Below are 24,232 nucleotides of genomic sequence, written 5' to 3' on the forward strand. Positions count from 1 at the left end.
GTTCTACTCTGCAGCACCAGTAGGATGTGCTTAACAAGATTAACATGTAGGGCCCCAGAAAGTTGTAGTCATCACGTGACTCCAGGACTGAAAACAACCACGTGGATAGGATTACTTGCAGCAACACAGAATTATTTTAACAGCACTAAAAATAAATGCAGCTCCAATTGGCTGCGCTTCATCTCACACACTGCACACAAACACTCATAGAGAGAAACAGAGTCATGTTCCGCTAGTTTTTCCTCCACTGAGGTCCACTGACCTTGGCGGGCCGGCGGGCTCCCAGTAGCGGCAGAACAGGTGCAGTCCGTCGGCGTTGACGATGTGCTGCAGGTCGGTGTAGGGGACTCCCTGCGGACTCCGCCGCGGAGCAGCTCCCGGCTCGGGCATGGAGGGGTCTGCAGCAGGGGAAAAGACACGGAGCAGCGGTAACACCACGTCGCTGCCGTAGAGGTAGCAGCTGAAGCCGGCGACGAGAAGGCAGGTTGCGGTGGTAACTGCGTGCATTGTTTTTTTTCGGGCTGTATGTATATTCGAGCGTGTGTTTAAGCGTGCATCGCTGATGACAATGTATGGAGGTCTGGATATCCCGGACGTAATCCTGAGCTGAACACACACGCACACACATACACATGCACGCACACACAAACGGAGGCAATGTTGTCAGAGCGTCCGCAACGACCGGCGTGACGTCACGAGACCATATGCGCTCTCTCGCTCTCGCTCTCTCTCTCGCTCTCTCTCTCTCGCTCTCTCTCTCTCTTTCTCTACAATATACACAGTTATAAGTTCCTTATATCTCACGCAAAAGCTTCACTATTCTGTAATGAAACACAAATAATGATAAGATGAGATCATTTTTTTTAAGTGTGCTTCTTTATTTCATTATTACAAACTGTTTACTCGGCTATTTCTATCTCACATACAGCTGTCTTTTGCATACAAACACTGAGCTGGATCACTTATAATGTCGCTGTAAAAGCAAATAGGAGCGACCAGGTATATGGTATATGGGAGCTTAATTTTTTAGATATAATTCCCAAGCTTTTATAGAAACTAGATTTGTGTACTGCAAATGGCACAAATTCAAACCTCTGTAAGAACATCACAGACCTTGCTTTTATCTGTTCGTAAAAATAAAGACCCCGTTGTCTCTCAGCTTTTGCAGCTTATTTGCTGTATCAGTGGCAGATCCCATCTAACTTCTTAACTGATCTGACTGACTTACTTTCCTTTCTTTGAGACCTCAGCAGATGTTTTTCTAAGACAATAACAGGTACTCCTCTGGCAGTCTTTCTTTTCTACCGCCTGTATGTTCTGTGAAATTACAGAACTATGTGTTTGTAGGGGAGAGTTGTAAGACTCTTTTCAGATGTGTCATAACAACAACAACACCCCCCCCCCCCACACACACACACACACCCTTTTGTCATTGTTTAGTGGTTTGCTATTCGCAGGGGGAAAATGTATTACATTTAACTGCAATCATATACTGTAAGTAGTACTAAACAAACAAAAAAATAGTATTGGTCCAAAAAAATTCACTTTATATCTTAAAATAGTTGTTTTTTTCTCCTCTATGAAATCTGCATGAGCCTGTTTACAGCCTTGACAATCACCAGGTATGATCAAATAACTCCTATCTTATTCCTGATTGGACAAATTGGTGGTTACAACCATACCCGTTCTCCCTTGCTTTTGATTTCTTTTTGAAAAATAATCTTTCTTTCAAGTTATTTCTATTTCTCTGCTTCAAAATTTTGCAAAGGTGATGGACGCGCACAAACACATGCACATGCACATGCACAAAACCACACATACAACAATTATCTTTCTTCTGCAACACAGGCGCACAGCTCCCCACCCCCTTTTCTCTTTCTCTCTCTCTCTCTCTCTCTCTCTCTCTCTCTCTCTCTCTCTCTATCTGTCTATCTATTGCATCACCCATGAGGTTTCTCTGGCATCAGGACCAGCTGAATCCACAGCACATCCATAGCTTCCGTGGTGTTAATGGAATGCAGCATTACAATGAAATGTCTGTTTGTGTGCGCGCGTGCGTGTGTGTGTGCGCGTGTACTACCTGGCACACACCGTCGCAGGTAAAAAATAGCCCGCTGTGAAGCTAATTCCTGAAGTGATCGGGTGTCGCCTTTCAGGTTTAGTGACCTGACCGCAACTAGCTCGACCCTTTTCTTTTATAGAACCGTGATAATTATAGTCAATTAAAAATATGCGTAAACTATAGATGGCTGCCTGTTCATGTTTGACACATCATCGAACCGATGTTGTTTCTATATGAATTCCCATCATCAGGATTTGTGTCAGCCAGTTTTGGCGAGCTGGATATCAAAATGCGAGCCGCATATGACAGAATCTTAACAGAGCGCATGAATAACTCAAGAGAATGACAGTGAATCATTTGCATCACACGTGGAAATAATCGTTATCACAATGAGCTCGTGTGGATGGATCATTATTGGAAAAGGCTCACAGCATGCGTGCGCAAAACCTCCCTTTTGTTTCCATGTGTGCTGCAAACATTTCCACTTTAATGCACTGGAAAAAGACTCCACATATCCTCACTGGACGAGAATTGGAGAGCGGCTCACTTGCAGGAAGAAAAAAAACAAAAACCGATTGTTATTTAAGTGTTTCTAATTAAGCTGGTATTAAAGCCTTGAAATGAATCGATTCATCTGCTTTGGCTGCTGATATCGATGCCAGTGCGTGTAGTAGTGGATATGCGCTCTAACAATATATTAAAGTCTGTCTGAATTGCCAGAAATGCTGCATGTGCAAATACACTTGCAAGACAAGTTACGCTGATTAAAAACCAGAAGGATATAGAGCTGTGGCTGATGGAGATTAAATAGTACCCTATCCATATTGTCCCGCGCGTAATGCAGACGTATCACAGGAGTGTTAAAAGAACATTATAGAGATGAAACTAACCTAACAGGAACGTCGGCAGCGAAGTTTCAGCTCCAATCTGTCTCTCCCTTTTCCCCGTCTCTCTCCGGTATACGCGCTCCTCTCGCCACCCGCCAAGTGAAGAATGCAGTCGGCGACGTTTGGGGAGAAACTAAATAAGTATTCACACACACACACACACACACACACACACACACACACACACACACACACACACACACACACACACACACACACACACACACACACACACACACACACACACACACTCTCTCTCTCTCTCTCTCTCTCTCTCTCTCTCTCTCTCTCTCTCTCTCTCTCGCTTGCTCACACACACACACGTGCGCGCACACAAACACTGATACACATTTTTCCCAGAGGAGATTCAGCTCTTCCCTCTTTTGAGCCTCATTCACTGTTAAAAAAAAAGACATGGTTGAGTCCACATGGTTCACATTTATACTTACCATACCACTGATATATATCTATATATATATATATTTATTTTAATAATAGCACCATCAGTCTCTCTCTCTCTTTAAAGTAGGCTACTTTCATCTGATAAGAAAAAAATCTTCTCAAAAAAAAAAAAGAAGGGTTATAAGCTCAGGCATTTAAGACTGCTTGGCTAAATCAACATAAATATATTTTTCATCCTGACTAGTTGAGAAATCTGTGTACACAAATGAAATGTTCTATGATGAATGTGACAAAATTGCTCTTCACAATAAAAGCAGGGAAGCATATGATTGCAAAGTGAAATGAGAAGAGTGAACGTTTCAAAATGTTAAAAGAAATCAGTTCTGATAGAGGAAATGCTTTCAATACATTTGTTAGCCCTAAAGAATGCAACCAGTGCGTTGCAGAGAGAAACAAATGGAAACCCAACTTTTGTTTGCTTTCAAGAAAACTTGACAGGCCTCCTTCAGTTGATTTGGCAAACTTGTAAACAGTAGCCTGTTTACATTTACAGCTGACATACACATTTGTGTTTCTAGTCACCTAAACTGTGTAAGTCCAATATTCACTCTATTAACTCTGCTTTTGGTCTCCACCACCTCCTGAGAAAAATATGGGGTTCCTTTGCTGCTAAATGCTCTGCTATCCTCTGCTAATGGCTTCTCTTTTCTCTGTTTTCCGTTCATTTATGGTTGTAGATGAGGCTGATAGAACAATGAACCAAAACATCAAAGTAACACAGGTTAGTATCATGGCAGCATGTTTTTTCTACGCCTGACATTGGCTTTGCGCAAATCAGAGACACACATGATAAATGTCACGCGACAGAGGTCAAAAGAAAAAAAGCACAAAGCCACCGAAGTCCTTATAAGAAGGCTGAAAGGGTGACAGAAGGCATAAGTCATGAAGTGTCATGTCAAGGTTGGACTGAAACCCTGGCATGCAGGAGTCCTGAAGGAGTTCAAGTCCTGAAGAAGACTTTGTTGTGTTTTGCTTGTTGTTTTTCATGAAGCCTAACCACGTCCTTTTCCACGTTTTTGTTGTCGTGAAGAGCATATCTTTTGACGCCTTGCGTGGCAAAAGCCGTGACACCAACACTCTGCGCTCTGAGGAACTGGGGGAATTACGTGCTTTCCCATGATACTAGAACGACAGAATAATAGAATGAGATCAGCAACGTGCACTTTAGCGTTAAGTGGAACTACAGAGCTCGTGATAATTCTCTGTGGGTTTGTCATTTAGAACCAACACTTTCACAGGACACTCTGTCACTTGATCTATTATTTATCAAAAAATATTGATCAGCACAGCTTTAAGGTTATAGGAAACATCCTTACTAGTGATTGGTTAGGGCAAAATTGTAACCCCCTCCCAACGGACAAAGAAACAAGATGTCAGAATGAGTAATGAAGAGAAAGTTTATGGCAGTTCAATCAGAAACAGACTTGACCGTTTTTGTAGATACAGGTGCAACTTCCTTGAATTACAGGTTATTTTGAGTGTTTCAACAGGAGACAAACAGTCATTTATTTGATTGTTTGTGTCTTTTGGACCCTGAAAGTTAATACAGAGAGAGAACAGGAGGCTTGCCTTGGTGCATAACGACATAAAAAGCATTTCAGTCGAAAATCTGTTTTGAAACAACTAAATATGATTCACTGTGTTCCGGTTCAATAAACAATGACTCATTATACCTGGTTTCAGTTAACAGAAGATCATTGTTGTTGCAAATCTAATCGGAAAGGAATCTCTTCTCATGAACTTTGTTTTTTTCTCTCCCAATGTAGCAAACAGCAGATAGATTCAAGAATGAAGACAACTACAGTAAAAAAAAATTGTTATCATGTTTCTGTCCTTAAGTGACTGTGTGACTTCATACAGTTTAAAGGTTCCTAATCAAAACACGATGAATGATGTCTACCATCAGACAGACAATTCCAGTGAGACAGGAAAGGACACATTCATTCCTGCACGTATGTGGGTGTCGGCAGTTTCATCAGTCCAGATCTTTTAACAAGTATGTGGGGGTTTGTTATTGTGTTGTTGTGTCATGAAATTAAAATGTCTTCCATGGAAAATACTCATCAAAACTGCCTGTGGTTATTTATAATGTGTTTACTATGTTTGCAGAATGTAGTATTGGTTGAAAAGGTGTGGACTGAAGACAAAGCTTTCCACATATCAAATTTCCCTTAAGCTGTACAGTCCAGACAATAACTAAAAGTTATGCATGACATTATACACACACGGCATGCGTTGTGTATGTTGCAGTGTGTGTCTGCCGGTTTGTGTGTCTGTGTCTGTGACCGGAGGGAGGGGGGGGGCGCCAGTTATCTGGAGCTCTCTGGATAAAATCCTCCAATGGACAGAGTGTCTGTCACTTCTTTTTAACGTCGTCTATCGTCCCTCTCAGGACTCAGAAATACGTCTCCTACGAAACAGAAGGACAGGAGGGAGCAGAGCAGAGAAGAAGAACCAGACAGAAGAAGAAGAATGTTACAAAGAGGATGAAGACAGGAAGAGAAACACACCAGCCTTGATTTACAATATGTTCCAGATTTGTCTTGTCTTTGTCTCAGTAGTTTCAGTCTCAGAGGTTAATGAGGAGGAACAGAACAACCCTGTGAACATGATGCTTGAAACTGTGGCTCAGCATGCAACAATGTCTAAAATGATGGTTCTGAGTCCAACTGTTTTAAATCTGCTGTCTTCAATTTTCCCTGCTGGATTTAATACATTACATGGAACATTATATATTGTATTAAATAGATTAGAAATTAAGTGAACTGAAGATACACAATAAAGCAAATGAATTTCCAAACTAACCTTTTCTGCTTCTAATAATATCCCTCCAAAAACCTCTCACTAATGTAAACCGTTTTCATTGTGAAAAATATTCATGCAATATAGGCTGCAGATACAAATCCATATTCAGGCATATATCCACATGGTTGCCTGCGTATTACTGTGTGCGTGATCTTTGGCACAATTTTCTTGACCAATCTCATGCTCTTCTCACCATCCACATTTACATCATCTGTATTTGTGTCCCAGTGAGTGTGTCAGTATGTGTGTGAGCTCTTTATTTCTCCCACGAAAAGGCTTTGCTCCTGTGAATTGTATTTCATGGACAAACAGGTTTTTGTTCTTATACTTCCTGTGTGGGAGCAGAAACCTTAAGTCACGTACACAACAACTAAATACTAAAACAGAGGAGGTAGAAACAAAAGCATGCACACTGACTAATATGGATGCAAGCACAGGTGTATAAATGAGATTACCACACACACACACACACACACACACACACACACACACACACACACACACACACACACACACACACACACACACACACACACACACACACACACACACACACACACACACACACACACACAGTATATATATATATATATATATATATATATATATATATGTATATATGAAAAGCAAAGGGCTGTTTAGAAATGTATGTTTATCTGTGTATGGACAATAAAAAAGTAATATACATCAAAACATGTGCAACCTTATCAAGATATTTGAAACCACTGAAAAGACCATTTTCACCCAACCCCCAACCATCTCACTGTGTGCAATCAATTTTCAGTCGTGGTCACGCTGTTTGGACAGAGAGGGAATCAAAGAGCCAATCCGCAAACAACATTTTAATCATTAAACGCTAGGATTAGCTGAATGCATCATTTCCACACCACCGGCTGCAAAGTGAATTCAATCACTTCCGTGTTTCTGGTCAGCAAGAAGGAGGGTTTATCAGAAATGTGATGCTGTCCACTTTTCAATTTGCTTATTTACTTAATTGATAAACTGCTCATGCATACAACCGTGTGACAAGTAATGAGGACCACTAAGGACCTGTAACATATGCAAACACTGCTGCTACATTCATTTTTTTACATAACTGACAGGAGCTGTAATTTGGAGCTCACTTTGTTTACATTTGTATTTTAGGTATAGAACTGAACAGATGGGATTTTAGCAGCTGGTCAAGGTTCAAACTGTAATACACCTTTAGATTTTCTGCCTCAGCGATATGCTGTGATATTATTAGTTACAGTGTGTTGAAAATATGATTGAAAACGAGTGAAACATTGAAGACTGTGTTTTCAAACACAGGGAGAGGGGTCAGTTGGAGGGTTGAAGGAGCATTGCAGTAAAAGACATCAAATTACTGAGCTTAAACTTGTCTTTTAAATATATAGCTGCATCCAGTGATGCAGCGCTGTTTGTTGAAACAGGTGCACGGTTAAGTTGTTGCTGTTTCTGAGGTTATTCCTACGATGGTAAGTTTACATCGATATATTTCCATTGCTTTAATTTATTTTAATTTAAAGCTAGCAATCCAATCATGCTATTTAAAATGTTTTGATTTCAGTCACAACACAACACTCCTGCATATATTTCACAATAAAGACCTTGTAGGACATGAAGGGTTTCTGTCTACTGAAACACAGAGCTTTTAATTTGAAATGGATACAGGAAGTGTTGAGTTTGTATGAACATATAATGCAGTAACTTTAACAGGGCCAACAGTAGTGGATCAATAGGAGGCCTCGAGCTGACTTCTTGAATCTATCAATACACCTAAAATGTCAATATGACAACTTCGACCGTAACATTTGTTTTTATTGACTCTCTTGCACGACACAAGTTTTGTTGGTGATTGGATCTTAAAGCACTTTAAAAATGTAAATTAATTTGAACCAATTCAAGAGAACTGTGAACATTTTATTTCCTTACGTGGAGAAAGAAAGTGACAGAACTTCGTTTCGGTGCGCTCTGGCACACCTATGCTTAGCATAAAGATTGGGAGGGAGGAGAAAGAGCTGGCCAAACTCTGTTCCAGAGTAAAATCCTTTACCACAAACCTATAAAGCTCCCTGATTAACATGCTACATCTTGTTTATTGGATTAATATGAAAATCATTGCATAAAGCCCACAAGTTTTGTTTTTTTAAGGTCTTGACACAGCGGTAAGTTTACATAGGCTATTTATATTTCGACTGCTTTAATTTAATAAAGTCAATGACATAATCATGCTTTTTTCAATTTGCCAATTTCAGTTATAACATTGCCGCAATATTTCACAATATAAGCCTTGTTAAGAAATGAAGGGTTTCTGTCTACTGGAGCTCTAAAGGGCTTTTAATTTGAAACGGTTACAGGAAGTGCATGCCAAATTCAGAAATTCAGTAAAACATTTCTGACTGCAGTCTTTAACCTATAATATAGAGAGACCTTGTAGACCACTGTTCTACTGTGTTCAGTAACATTAAGGTTATTATTAAAAGTAACATTTGAAGTAAAACATTGGACCATGCGTCATGACAAGAGTCTTTGCACACGTTGTTACTATATTTCATATCAAAATGCATTTTGGAAGATGATGTATGATGCAGTGTATGCTTGAATGTGTGTTTGTGTGTCACCTTTGGGTTCTGCGTTCTGCCAGGCTGACAGTGTAGAACGGCGTCATGGACGGTGGTGAAGAGACAGGACTTTGTCACTTTGTCGTTAAAGAAACCTCCAGTCTGTAGGTTGTCCACCACACCACCTAGACAGAGAGAGACAGAGACAGAGAGAGAGACATTGGAAGAAGATGAGATGGAAGAAATAGAGAGAAAAAGAGGAGGATGGAGTGGAAAAAATTTTTTTTGGGGGGGAAGAAATAACAATAACAAAACAAAGAGGAATGGGAGGGGTAGTTCTTGTATTAAATGAACCCATATAATTCCTGGCTATATAAATATTCATTGCAGTCCCCTTGTGAGTCCAATCACTCCCTCTAAACTATGCTCCTCATTACAGGCTATTAATCCAATGCAGGCTGCCGATCCTCTGAAATAAACTGGATGGCTCCCAGCATTGTAGTTGTAACATTTCCCCCCCCCCTGGAGATTTATATATTTTTTCCCATCCAGCAAGTCAGACCTACAATTGTGGGCTATTAAGTAAAAATAAACACTGAGTGTAGATGCTTTACTTCTGTCCCCACCAGATTTCACTATTTTTTTTAAAGATTTCTTTTTTTTTTTTTTTAGCTTTCCATAAGACTAAGAACAATCTACTCATGACCCACGATTGCAAATCACACCACATTTAGAAAACGTCTGTATTCTGGACAGCTGTAGACTTCCTTCACAGAAATATTACAATAATATCGGAAAAACAGCTGGAATAACATCAAGTGTTATTGAATGAACTCAAATTGTGTGGGGCTGGAATGTGAATGTAAAACTACATCCGCATGTGTGTAACAGTATGTGTGGGATGAATAACCATAATGGGATTTTGGAGTATTTATTGTCAGGGGATCAGTGATGTGTCCAACAGAATATGTTCCACTCAAATGGATTTAAAATGCAATGTTTTTCCGAGGGCTAAAAGACAAATCGACTCTTACAAGGTGAAGCCAGAGTTTTAAGAGGTATAGTTTACACAAACACATAACATTATTCATAAAAACGGATTTATAAAGAAAGCCTAATCTACTAAAATCCCTACAGTTGGGCTGAAATTGTAAATTAGGATATTTGTATTCTTCTGACAGACTTTCTCGTGAGTGGACTTACTTTGGCAGCCAGCGAGAACCACCTCTACTCCAATTTCTCCGTAGTCTCTCTGAATCTGAAACACGAGAGCACAGAGCAAAGGCCAAACTGAGAATCATTTCATTAGACTGACACTTCAATTTACTGTAATTGAATGCCTGTGGAACTAAATGATAAGGAAGGGGACAGAAGTATGGCTGGAGGATAAGTTGTAGTTTTCGGAGGAAGAGAAGATAAAGGCAGAGTTACAAGAGTTGGTATTTTCTTACTTCAGAAGCAATTAAATTATTAGCGTTGACTTCCCTTTTGTTCCAAAGACTTATGTTGGGTTCATTGTGGATGACAAGATTGAAGAATAGCTTCTATTAGCCTGTTAATTTTGTCCAAGCATTAAATACACAGATGTAGATTTGTAGAGGGGCTAACACATATAAAACTGTCCTAATAAAGGAAGTTTGATTCTTAACATGTACATCTTGGCTGGAGCTTGAACTATCAAGTTAACTTGATACTTGATCATTAAAAAATATTTAAGCAGGATTTAGTGTGTCCCTCTTTCCTTGTGTATGTGTGTAAATTGGACTGCCATGTTCATACACTTCGTATCGTCTTGACTCCAACAGTATCGAGGAAGTTGACAGGGCTCAGGTCGAGGACTATGGCTCTTGGGAGTGAAGGGTCCGGCTCTGCATCCACCTCAATGATAGCAATGTCCCTCTGCTGCTCCATGTCTGGCTCCCCCTCCTGGGTAGGAGGAGAGAAGATGCAGTGGCAAGAAACTCTTTAAAAGTTTGATCAAAATAATATTGTTCGACAATTAAATGATCAAAGGTGTTTGGAGGACCGGAAAGTCAAATGAAGGTTTAAGATCTGGAAAAATGATTTGTGTAAGAAGCCAGTTGCACATTGAGGGTGTAAAAAAAAACAGTCTCCTCACCACTTCCACTCTGTTCTTCTTGAGAGCTTTCTCTGCTTTTCTGGCATTTTTCTTCTCGTGCCTCTTCCTTTTAGCCTCCAGTTTCTTCTTTGCTGACAGGATCTTTGTAATGTCGATACCACACTGACAGAAACAGTAAAGAACAACCACATGTAAAGTTTACATTCACTCACAATGACTGCAAAATACACAGTGGTTTGTTTTAGTACTTTGTCTCTCCATTTTTATATTTCTCTTCTGCTCTCTTTGATCACCAGACTACCACATCTAAATAAAAAGCCCTACTCTTCTGTTTAATTACACTGTTGCACACATAAAGGTTTCTTTTAAAGCAACTAATTTATAAGTTTGTCTGAGTTTTCATTAGTTATGGAAAAAATATTTTTCCCAGTGACCTTCTGTCGTAGGAAAACATGAAAACACTATGGTGTTACAACAATACACAGCATATAAAAACAGATGTAGGTGAAAATACATGAGCTACATTACATGATCCTTTCATAGCATAATGAAAACTATCACAGGTCATCACAGGTCATTATGCTGATGTAACGTTGTCAGGTTAAGAATATGAGCAGCCAGTTTAGCCTGTTCAGTCAGCCCAGCTAAACTTGCTAAACATAAAACAGCAGGAAAGGTGTGGCAGATAGCAGCACAAAGGCATGATGTCATGCGTGTCCATGCAACTGTACGAGCCCCTCACTGGTATTTAAAGAAAACACATTCATAGGAAATTCTCACACACTTTTACTTGAGGAATCTAGTGTGAAGGAACTCCGAAAGTTTGTTTTCCAACACAAGTTAACAACTTTCTCAGCCTAAGTTGTGATGACTCACTAACTCTTCTCAAAGCAAAACACAAAATAGGTTTGTAGACTCAACTATATTTTCTTATTTAATTTTTTTTTATCATTTCTGACAAATTGCAATCCCAATGAATGCCAAAGAATATAAATGTGTTTAGTTACAATGTTGTTAGGCACACTGAACCTGCCAATGTTCAGACTCTACATATTTATAGTTTCAAATGGGTGAATTAGTAAGTGCAAATAATTCACACGGCAATGCTGTCCACAACAATGCAACCTAATTAAAGCTCTAATAAAAACACTGTCCTTATACAGTATGCATAAAGAATCCAACAACCAGCCGTGCTGTCTCTATAGTTTATACTAGAATTGATTAATGGACAAAGGATAGGTTCATACATTTTTTAGGTCTATTTTAAATGGTCAGTTGCTGTAACTATTCCTCCTGCTTATACTATTTTTAATGCACTTGTATTGTAAATGATAAGTACAAAATCCAGTATTTGATTTGTGCCTTGTTGCATTCAAATCTGACTCTTTTATGAGGCTTCAGCAATCTGAGTTATTCCAAACAAATTGATATATTGATGTAACTCTGGAGGATTATCCACTACATTTGCACTAACAGAGGGTTCTGGATTTTGTCCCCCATCACTTACCATGAAGTGAACCTTTAGGAAGCATATTCTAATGACAAACAAGGAACTTTTGTTGTTGTTTTAGAACAGGTTTGAAACATCCTTTATGATAAAGAAAAAGCTGTTTTCATACCGGGATCATTGATGGCCGAGGGTCAGCTGATATTTTCTGTTTACTCATGACCAACCAATCCATACATATAGTAATGTGAGATTTTGGTATTTTATTAAAGATAAGTAGCACAAGAAGAAGACATGAAATTATTTTCGTGTAAACAATTTATAATATCTAAAGACTAATAAGCAACCAGGAAATGGAACAACCAGAAGAACAATTCATCCACCATGAACATCAGATTGCCGCTGTTTGTTTTAATGAGTTATTTGTTTTATTTTTAATAATAAAATGTCTGCCTGCTAACTGCAAAGTAGATCAGAATTAAATTACAGCCATTCAAACCTTTAAACATTCTGAAAACTAAATCGATAGCAATTAGTTTCAAAACATTACCATGCTGCATGACATCACTACCTAATGCAATACAGCCCTAACTGTCGCCTGACACAAAGCGTAGCCCATCAGCTTAGTTACCGCCAGTAAGAAGAAACAGTAAATAATCCTGAATTTCCGCATCAATTTGTGTCGTCTGTGGAACAGAAGCTTTTATCATCCACATTCAAAGATGTTCATGTGGTGGCAATTTTCCAGCTTGTAAACAAACCTGTTGCCTCTGCAAAACAGGATGAAAGCTTATTTGTGCATCAAATATATATATATATATATAAAAAAAAGGGAAAAAAAAAAGCACAACCCTGCAGCTTTGACATGCTGACATTTTAATGAATGAGACGTTCCATTATCTCCCGCCTTATTCAGTCTCTCCCCCCCCTGCCTTTTGTCATCTTTTCTCCACTTTCCCTCGATCCGTCTTGCTTTTTACCCCAAAGAGACGTGACAGGAGGAGGAGGAGGAGGAGGAGGAAGAAAGGGGGTGTTTGAACAAAAGTTGAGGAGAACAAAGGAGAGGAGAAAAGAGTTGGTTGACATTGTGAACAGCGTCTGTCACGGTCAGGACGTGGGAATTGGTGACATGTGGGGTCAGTTATTAATGTGTCAGAAATGATGTTTGTAGGAGAGGAGTTAATTGCACGGAAACTATGATGAGACGGTTTGTTCCTGGAGGCGGTTGGTTCTCTTTCTGTGTGTAGCAGTGGTTTGTTTATCTGCGTGCTCATTTAAATCTGGGTTTATGTGTCCATCATGGTGTTTTTGTAGAGATGATACTGTTTTTGGGGGGCACCCACATTAATATATGAGTACACACATTAATATTCCTGTTTGTGTTCCTCGTGGTGATGAATTCTATTTTTAGACGTTGAGAGTGAGACATTTTCGGTTAGGAATGTGTGTGTGTGTGTGTGTGTGTGTGTGTGTGTGTGTGTGTGTGTGTGTGTGTGTGTGTGTGTGTGTGTGTGTGTGTGTGTGTGTGTGTGTGTGTGTGTGTGTGTGTGTGTCCTCACCTTCTTTCCCAGGGCATCTTGGTACATCTCAGCATTGGCAAAGTAGAGGGTGGCAGAAGAGCGGAAGATCAAAATCCCTGGCAACTGCTTCACCTAAAATGAGTGAATAAATAAAATATCAGCCAGGGTCTGCAGGCATAAGTTCTCGTCGTTGAGATGTAAAACAGGTAGAGCAGGGGTGGCGGGTGCGAGTACAGAGGGGACTGGTCCCGGGATGCTAGGACTGCGGCTGAGCCTCCCCAAGGTGACGTGGGCCGAACTTGACGAAACACGAAGAGAGGTGCCCACTTGATAACCCCACTGAGATATACTGCACTCTCACCTTGGTGCTAAGGCTTTGTACCCTGTAGTGTCTTACTCTGGTGTATGTATAGCGGCCTGTGAATTAGTGAGGCGTTTGGTAGGTGAAGATAGAAGGAGTTGTTGCTACAGTAACTACCGAGCCTCATTCAATTCTAATGAGGAGTCAAATTCTTAATTTATGATGCAAGTTATAATAAAATCACATTCTGGACTGCTTTAGGCCCGCCCATAAAACAATACAAATATATTCACTTAAGAAGAAGAAGAAAAAGGTTGCAGTGTAACGTTCTTTCGACAGTAGCCAAAATTCCTCATTCAAATGTAATGAGAAGTCAAATAAGTTCCATTTCAGTGAATGTTTGCCTTATAATTAAATTAGTAAACATTTTAAGGCTCTGCCAAAAAACTTGGCCGATATACAAGAAGAATTAACACAAAATTTGAGGATATAGACTTCATACTACCTAAATTATTTTATTATTGACCACCAAAGTTTTATCAGTTCATCCTTGAGTCCACATTTCCATAAGGCGTCCCTGAGATATTGTGTTCACAGTTGGAAATGGATGAAGACATCTACTCAAGGCATTCCTGATATATCAGGTTCAAATTACACAGAAAACATAAAAAATTCTTAACTTGTGATGTCAATAATGATGACATCCCATTCTGGACTGCTTGGCCCCGCCAAGACATTTAAGACAACCATTACATTGTATTAGTAGGGAATCCAAGTGGCCTCAAAGATGATGGTTTGGGTATCTGACAATAGCAACTTTGTATTTCCGATAAACATTTTCACTGATTATTCTGTTCGTGCCTGCACCAACACTCGTCCTCCCCTCATGCTTTCAGGTAACTTAAATATATTGTATTGTACCTGATTGTAGTCCTCCAGTGGCTTGTAAACGTCTGTGTCTGGGACCTGCCCTAATAAGGAGTATTTAGGTCTGAAATACACACAAAACAAAGAACTGTATGATTAATTTGTGATACTTTGTGATTAGATATGGTCTGAAGGAGAAGGACAACGTTTTTTTTGTTGGTTGTGGAGACTGAACGAGTAATGTTTAGCTATGAACCTGAGTGCAGCCAGCAGATGTGTACATGCTTGTATACATATTACAATCAGAGGCATGTGCTCCTTTGCATGTTGTATTTGGCCAAAAAACATTAAAAGACAAAACAAGAAACTACTTTCTAAGAATACACCAAAGATGGGGAATATACAGTGCACACAATTTAAAAAATAATCATCCAGTTTGTATTTCTGGTGCACTGCAAGCATGCTGAAAGTCTGTGAAGCCACAAATTTTGGGCTGCATGCGGACAAGAGTCATCAGCACTTACTTTGCTGGCCCGTATTTATGTGGAAACCACACTCTGGGATTGTGTGTGTGTGTACCTGACGGTAATGTATTCTTACAGCTGTGTTCTGAAGATGACGGTGAGCATTGAGAAACCAATTGCAGCAGCCAGCCCCAAGTCAGGGTTGAAGATCACTGTGAAGATGAAAGTAGCCACCCAGACCAACTGGAGAGAGAGGGAAAATAATGAGTAATACAGCAATGGTTATCATTACAAATAGTAAAGAAATAGTAAAGAAATAGTAAAGAAAATGTAAAGTTGGACATCATTGTGGTAGCCGCACCACAGAAAATGGCTGCACTCACGCTTTTTAGTACAAGTTTTAAGTATGCATTCATACATTTTTCCTGTGGCTTTCAACATGGAGAATGCAAATTTTCTGTGCTCAAATGCATGATACTATCAGGAATTGTGCCCTTACTGTTAAATTGATCATGTTAGGAACATAAAAATGTTGGCATTTTCCTACTGGAAAATAGTGTTCACTAAAACCAGATGACACTTTTCCCTTTCAGGCCTTCCCACGCTGAGAGGTACCAGGAGGAAATGATACAATGGCAACACAGGAAGTGGAGATAACCTTCCTTGCAAATGATTTATCTGTGTCTGTGTTTGTTTATGCACCTGTTTAAGCAATTAGCATTGAGCTTATGCATTTGTTTATGCGTCAAATTTAAACACTGACTTATGGATTGTCTATGCACTGATTTTATGTGTTTCCCGTTTGCTCAGCTGTGTTCATGCACTGGCTTAGAGCACTATTTTTGAAATTTTTCTTTTACTGACTTTACTGAGATGTATTTAGGCACTTTCAATTAGCATAAGATTCAAATCTTTGTCAGAAATGTAACCCATTTGAATACACAAAATCAATTTACCGCAACTGTCATATTCTGAGCAGTCAAGAAATAAAGCGCCCTGATTTTAGCCCTGTTTTTTAGCAATGTGAAATAAGATGATTAAAAAAATCAAATACTGCCATCGGCAAATAAATTCATTAATGAATGACAAAAAAAAGAAAGTGATTTAGATTAGCTATACCATTTGACCAAATATGAATGAATTTACCATCGCTACATGAACCACTTCCTTGTCTACACTCACCATATCTATTTTGTTGCTTCTCCACAGAGCAGGGATGTCCAAGAACTGCTTCACCATTCCATGGAGGTTGACAAAGATGATGGCAGCCAGCACTGCCTGCAAAATGAGTCGAACATACAACAATTTATATGGTGACCCTGAAATATAGAGATGACACACAAACAAACACACACACACACACACACACACACACACACACACACACACACACACACACACACACACACACACACACACACACACACACACACACACACACACACACACAGTACCTTGGGCAGATCTTCAAAGAGAGTTCCAATCCAGAGCGTGATGAAAAGGATAACGACTGCTGATAGAGCTCCAGCAACCTGCAGTGACGAGGGAGGGGGAACATAGACGAAGAAGAGAGTTGAGAGGAAGAGAGTGAAAGAAAAACTACGAAGAGACAAATGATGTCGTGGTTATTAGTGTGAATTGGTGTTTGGTTATAAGAGCAGTCAAGGCAACAACAGTTAAAACCTCTCCTCCCCTGATGATGGTGCTTATCAGAGTTACGATAATTAGGATTATGTTTAACCTTTAAGACTGCCCAGCTTTGCAGCCACGGACAGTGAAGTGTTGTGATTACAATTCTGGTGTGGTAATTGATCTCATGAAATGTCAAAACCGATCCGCATTTCTGTAAATGTTGTTAAAATGCTTTGTAGTTGGAGGGAACAAAAACAGGAGAAGCAGCAAATATCATGAAAACAAATGAAGAAAACAGTTGTGCCAGGCTCTTATTTTAATCTGAGTGTCTTTACTAGGTAAATGTCTAATTGAAGGAAACAGTAATTTGATCAATTAGAAGAACAGATGTCAGATGCTTTAATCTTATTTCCATGTCAAATGTGTTGATAAAGATTTTATAATATATGTTTTTTTTGTTTTTTTATGGAAAATGTTTGCAGGACTGCTATTATACCAAATAAGAAATAAAACACGTATTAAACAATATTAGGAGCTAAAATTTATTGGAATAAAACTCATTTTCTTTAACTCTTTTCTTTATTTAGATCATGGTGTCTATTTAATATCTTGTTTATATTTTACTCCCGAGGAAAGGAGATTACTGTCAAAAGCTAAAGAGTCAGTTAACTTAAATGACAAAATATTCATCCCGGTATCACGGTAAATCATGTAATACACAAGCCCGTCCACTAGAGGGAACAGCATCATTGTCAGTCTTTGGCTTATCAGTGTCACATGTTTGACGACATCGAAACCACTGGTGAACCCACATGGTCAGGGAAAAAACATGCGATTAGGGTTAGGACAAAAGACAACCTTGGTTAGGGGTTGGAGAAAAACCAAATGGTTTGGGTTACTAACAAAAAAAACAAAAAAAAAAACAAAAAAATGAAGTTAAAACCATAAGTTGGCAATATGTATGTTTATTAAACTCATGGTTTTAACTTCATCATCCCGTTTGGCAGTCTGTGATAATGCTACCAGGCCACCCCCCATTCCTCCTTACACTGCAAAAAAATGCATTTGTACTTGTTCTCAAGACCTCGGTCTTGGGACAATGGTCACATGACGTGTCTCAGAAGACATGCCCATATTTACGTACGTGTTATTCTCACGCTTTGACAACGTCAGGCGTAGCTACTGCACATTTTGCTTTAGTAGATGGGGATATGTATTTCACACTTTGCTGTGATACTGGGCTGAAATATTGTATATTCTCTAACTTTTTTTCTGCATTCATACTAGGAAGGATAAGGCAAGGTTTTTCTGTAATTTGTGTGTTCTGGCCCTTTAAAAGTAAAATAGCCGATTTATTTTTCAAAGTGTTACAGTCTTAAACTCAAACGTTGTTCAAGGGCGTTCCAGCAGTACGATGAGCTCCCATACCAACCTGAGTCTTCCCTCCTGTGCTCTCCTGAACCAAGCTGCGAGACATGGAGCAGCTGACTGCAAAACACTGGAAAATTCCTCCGATGGTGTTACTCAAGCCCAGGGCGATTAGTTCCTGAACCGTGACAGAGAAACTATTTATATACAGGACACTAAAACTCTGTTCATCCTTGTTTCCATCTGTCTCCTCCCTACCTGGTTGCTGTCCACCTTGTATCCATACTTTAGGGCAAAGATTCGTCCCAGAGAGATGGCGATGCCATAGCCGACCACAGACAGGGCGAAGGCGTCCCCGATCACCTGGCCAAACAGAGAGGCAGTCGGGAGAACAGGCGGCTGGAGACTGACATGAAGAGACGAAACACAACATATAGTCAATAAAAACTAAACTTTTCACATATGTAAACACAAATTCCTTTATATATGTGTGCGTTTCTTACCCCGAAGGAATCTTTCCCACTACATCCACTTCGTATTTTTCCTTCAAGCCAACTTGCCAGGAGATTACTGTGGCGATAATGACCTGGAGAAACAGATAAGAGGAGATATATTGTACTGTCCATGGAGTGCATTATATTCAAACACTGTGTATTTCTGTGTACTCACAGCGACCAGCTCCACAGGTATAGTAATAGGCAGTTTTTTACTGAAGTATGCATTGAGCTCCTTAGCGAGGATGAGGCCGATTATGGCGACGATGCTGACCACGAGAGTACCGATGTTTGTCTCTGGAAGGAGATAACACAACTCCAGCACAGTCTGGGAGGGAGGAAGGAAGGAAGGAGGGAAGGAAGGAAGGAAGAATGGAAGAAGACAATTGTTGCTTAAATGCTTCACACATAATACATGAAAGTATAATTCTCTTTGATGGTGCTTTCATGTGCATATTTCTAAGAAGGTCAATAAGGGAGATTGATGACAGTGACAGCAAAAAGCATTTGATGAGAGAATGTCTTGCTTTCCAGGAAGCTCCTTGATGAAGTTTTAGTGTTAACAGTTAACACTTGGCATGTAGTCCCGGTGTTGGACGGGTCCAAAATCCCCAAAATACTTGATTAGCCCATCGATGGAGAGAATTATTTATCTGGGTTATTAATCAAAAACTTTTGGATGCTGGCTGACTCCAACTTTTTAAATGTGAAGATGTGCTGCTTTTCTGTGTCTGTTATAACTGTAAATTTGATATACTTGGGTTCTGGTACACTTACATACAGTTTAGTGATTTTTCTAATTTTGACATTTGTAATTCCAAAAACCTTCTCAAAATAGGATAATCATTCATGAAAATAATAATTTGTTGCAATTTTGTGACATTAAACATAAGTTGTGGATGTGTGCAATTGTTGACAAACTGCGTTTATTCTTACAAAAATCAAGGCGAAAGGTCCGCTGTGTCTCCCTGGGCTGATGCCAAAGGTATATTTGAGCTGGGACACGATGACGTGGATGGCAGCTCCTGTGGTGTAACCTCGGACCAGCGGATCAGACAAGTAGGTCACCACGAAACCAAACTGGACCAGGCCGAGCAGAATCTACACACATATCGCACAATGAGAACCAGATGTATATTTGACACTCGTGACTTAAAGAGTTAAGTAAATATATGGATTTACAAACGAGTTTATTCATAAAGGTTTAGTGTTACAGCTCCAAAAGGAAAGTGTACCTCTCTTACCATATTTGGTAACACTTCACTTTAGAGTAAATTAATTATCAAGGATTCCTGCATGAATTCCTGCATGACTTCAGCATTACTTCCTTCATTAATACCTTACGAATGATCAGGAAGTATCATGAGTTCAAAGTCTTTCAGTCATGATCTCATGCATGGATAACACATTAATTAAAGCATTAACTAAGGTGAGTGCATCATCAATGGTTATGATTCATTCAGCATTATCATAAAGAGCACGTCATGAATTCATCAATAACTAAGCAGTAGTTACACATGAGCTCATCATGTTTGTGGCCCCTAAAGTGAAGAGAACATTAGATCTTTACTATCCCTTGTGGGTAAAACGGCAGGGAGTGCTAAAACGTGCTCGAACGATTAACGTGAGAGCAAATGTTTTTCAATTATTATAATGTTTGAGTTATGTTCGTGTATTTTTATAGTAACCTGGAAGTAAATTGACAGACGCAAAAATTGGCCAAATGTTTTTGCAAAGAATTCAACATGATCATGCTTAATAAATCATAATCATTGATTATGTACTCACCTTAGTTAATGCTTTAATTAATATGTTGTTCATGCATAAGATCATGAATGAAAGACTTTAAACATTCTGATCATTCATGAGGTATTAATGCAGGAAGTAATGCTGAAATAATGCATGGATTCATGACCATTAATGTACCCTTACTGTGAAGTGTTACTTTTTAATCACAGAACTATAATTGTATTTGAGTCATCAAAATCTGACCTTTTAGCCTGCGCTATGGAAGAACCATGAGCTACCTGACTAAACTTCACAGAGTACATACAGTATAGGCTCATATGGGATTAAAAGATAACAAAATCAAGAAATAGCTTATCTCTATTCTTTTAAAGCGATCAATTACTTCTTTAAATGGATCCTGTAATGGCTAAAAGCTTTAGTTGGTATAAATAGGCAGGCTTCAAAGAGCCATGGAAGCTTTTGAGTGTTAGTATTGTATTTTAGTCATTGTTTTAGCAGCAGGTGGCTGTTGAAGGTTGATGTCATCCGACCAGATTTTCTTTGTACACAAGAAACATGACAACCCAACTGCAAGATTACTCCTTAATATCTTCAGTATATTTGACTTTTAGACTGTAATATTTACCTGAAATAATCCAGACATAAAGGTGACAGCCACGGCCACTCGGACCCTTTCTGCATCACGGGCAGTAATGTCAACTATACTGGAGTTGGTCTGATTGTCCCAAATCATGAAGTTTGAGTCGGGAGCCAACCGCTCGATCACCCCTCCTATCATCACGCTCAACACCGCATATGTTCCTGAAGAGGAGACACAGAGATATAAACACACGCCTACTGGATAGTATCGAGGAAACATGTTCATTTTATTCCACTGACTGCTACCATTACTGAGATTTGTGTTTTTTTGATCCTGGAATCCACTCAAAGTCCAAAAGAAAATTTTGAAAAAAAAAGTGATGTGAAAACAGGAAGCTGGCATTGCAAACTATTTTCCCTCCATAGATCAATAGAAGGGGATGTAGCTTCTGTCCTTGATCTTTTCAATACGATTGCATGTCAATATTTTAAAGAGCTCAAAAGGATCCAAATCAATGCAGGTCCTTTCAGAAAATGCTGAATATTAATATAATATCAATATAAAAACATAAGCCAAATCAGTTGAGCTCCAACATTTTTTTGAACATCTTCTCTGATGTGATGTTCATATGCAAGAAAGTGGACAGATTTCCCGCAGTTCAAAGTGACCCAGTGAGCAGCACATACAGCAAATAATTAAGTGCATACCAATTGAGATGTGCTTGGACGTGCCGAAGATGAAGTAGACGAGGACGGGGTAGAAGGAGGAGTACAGGCCAAAGACTGGAGGAACAGCTGCCAGCAAGGCGTAGGCCATACCTGCAGAGGTAAAAGACCATAAATGAGATTTCCTCTGATGCTGTAATCAGAGGAATAGAGCAATAACAAGGAGTATTTTTAGAGTAATGTAATGTAAACCTTCAGCTTACTATTGGGAATAAACAGATTATAACCACATGTCTTCCTTTAGCTCCCCCACCCATCCTCCCCTCATCTCTTTCTCCTGAACCTCCGTCTCACCCTGCGGCAGCTGCATGATCCCAACACTGATTCCAGCGATCAGGTCTCCCAGAGCGTTTTCTCTGATGGAGTAGCGAGGCAGCCACGATACAACAGGAAAGCTACTCAGCAGGCAGCTCTTCAGCCTCGGACCAGAACACCTGAGTCAGAGTGACAGACAGACAAGAAGAAAAGAGAAAAACAGCGTGGCATTATTAAAAGGCTGCTTTAAGGCTTTGAAATCGTACAGTACATGTCAAGTCTTGGTTTTCAGTCTGACCTCCAGAGGCCTTTTGGCTCATGTTTTTGTGTTGTTTTGTCTCACTTTTTGTCACTTTTGACGATGGCTCAACTTTTTTCCAACAGCTAAAAAAGTTAATCAATTATGTTTTATGCTCTCAGTAAGTCAACTCCATTTTCTTTTTTACTTATTTCCTTTTCAGGAGTTCAGCTATCCATGGAGGGAGTTTCAAGAGTGAATCACACATTTTCTACCAGACTTCAACACATTTCTGAGCCAAAAGCCACATGTAATCATCACTGAGCAGCCTGATGTCACGCCAAAACGTGTCAACCAGAAGATACCGTGTCACGTTTTGCCTCGCCTAGGTGTGAAAGGTTCACGCACGTCTGACCAGCTTGTATAAAGTGTGATAAAGTTCCTGTAGAGAATAAGTTTGGGGAAATCAGGATGGAACAAACACAGAACCTTCACATGGGACACCAGATATCGAGTCTGTGATAGCTTTTAAATAATACAACTAAATCCCTGACATAACATTATCTTTTTAACTTACATAACACACTTTAACTAACTTATTACTTATTTCAAACCCAACCATGTCCTATAACCCTAACTAAGCCATTTTGTTTCCTGTTGTGAATTGACTGGTGAATTACAGACTTTGCTGTGATACTTGGTTGGTATTCTTGCATTTGGGTACATTTGACTTATTCAAACTGGCCTTTGTCTCACCTCGTGATGTCTAGAACGCATACATTATTGTTTTTATACATAATATATATATATATATATATATATTTATTTTTTTCAAGGTTTGTTGCTGCATACAGTTTTGTTGTTTGATTATTTTTTTTTACTTGTTTTTTTCTTATCTTTTGTGAAGGACATTGTGACTTGTGCTTGTTGAAAGCTGTTACACTAAATATACTTGAGTTAGTTACTTGCTACCTTCAGTCTCAGACATATATGAGGTCCTTACCATGGTTGTGTTGGTTTGTCTTTAACTTCATACAGATTTCAATATCTATTGTTAGGTATGTTATGTTAAGGTACTCTTACTTATTTTTTAACTGACTGCACGGATGTTAATGCATGTAAATTTAATACCAATAAATATAATAAATACCAAGGGGAATACCAAATACTAAAGGAACACATTACCATGAATTTTTAAATTTACAATATGGACAAAATTTAGTAAATTTAAACTACTCATTTACTATCATGTGTCTATCTACCCGAGTATGACTTTTGCAATTTATGAAGAGAAGTTGTTGATTCCAATATGATCGACTGAGTGAGAATTTTTCTTTTCTTTGGACTTGGAATATATATTTGAATTAAAAATGTATAGCACATATCATACATTATATTCTGTACTTTATTTTAGAAATCTGGTGAATCAAAACTAATTCATTTGAAAAGTAAAGTGTCAATTTATAATTATGAATACACAGGATTCTGTGTAATTGCTGCGTGCCTTGCACTTTGATATGAAAAGAAAAACACTAGACAGGAAATACCTGACTAAAAGAGAGAAATTAGTTGAGATGCACTGGATCAGATGTGTGGAGCTTTACCTCACTGACTTTTTGACCTTCTCACACAGAGATGTTTTCGAGTCAGACTTTTCTGCCATTTCATCCACAGCTGCTTCATCCAGGACCTCCCTGTGGACGATGTAGTCAATTCGTCTCCTCTCTGCCAT

The 24,232-nt window shown here is 39.1% G+C and overlaps 2 protein-coding genes and 1 long non-coding RNA gene across 5 annotated transcripts in view; 1 reads left to right on the top strand and 2 right to left on the bottom strand.

The window, feature by feature from the left end:
- The window catches only part of mgll (monoglyceride lipase), a 38,923-nt gene extending 38,416 nt beyond the window's left edge, over positions 1 to 507 (bottom strand). The window contains exon 1 of the mRNA XM_069693873.1: positions 263 to 507. Within this exon, the coding sequence (XP_069549974.1) occupies positions 263 to 507 (245 nt within the window). The remainder of the gene's footprint in view (positions 1 to 262) is intronic.
- LOC138618264 (uncharacterized) lies at positions 396 to 6,748 on the top strand. 3 transcript variants are annotated; one of them, XR_011310711.1, is made up of 4 exons: positions 396 to 480; positions 4,089 to 4,132; positions 5,178 to 5,407; positions 5,804 to 6,748. It is a non-coding gene; the product is annotated as an uncharacterized lncRNA (long non-coding RNA). The 3 variants fall into 3 exon arrangements; XR_011310710.1 differs by having other exon boundaries at positions 417 to 493; XR_011310709.1 differs by lacking the exon at positions 396 to 480 and adding an exon at positions 3,053 to 3,090.
- On the bottom strand, positions 5,396 to 24,232 carry slc26a6 (solute carrier family 26 member 6). Its single transcript, XM_069693872.1, has 19 exons — positions 24,105 to 24,232; positions 22,302 to 22,441; positions 21,990 to 22,100; positions 21,328 to 21,503; positions 19,890 to 20,054; positions 19,129 to 19,281; positions 18,963 to 19,045; positions 18,718 to 18,865; positions 18,524 to 18,637; positions 16,914 to 16,991; positions 16,642 to 16,737; positions 15,596 to 15,702; positions 15,050 to 15,119; positions 13,867 to 13,959; positions 10,900 to 11,022; positions 10,560 to 10,706; positions 9,984 to 10,038; positions 8,841 to 8,965; positions 5,396 to 5,821 (listed from the first exon to the last, which is right to left on the bottom strand). The coding sequence occupies exons 1-19, from the start codon at positions 24,230 to 24,232 to the stop codon at positions 5,807 to 5,809; spliced, it is 2,127 nt and encodes a 708-aa protein (XP_069549973.1). The 3' UTR covers positions 5,396 to 5,806.

Source organism: Brachyistius frenatus, unplaced genomic scaffold (genome assembly GCF_029030835.1).
Source record: "Brachyistius frenatus isolate BFR_SWC_R1_liver_20210118 unplaced genomic scaffold, ASM2903083v1 Contig_16, whole genome shotgun sequence".
Classification (NCBI taxonomy): domain Eukaryota; kingdom Metazoa; phylum Chordata; class Actinopteri; family Embiotocidae; genus Brachyistius; species Brachyistius frenatus.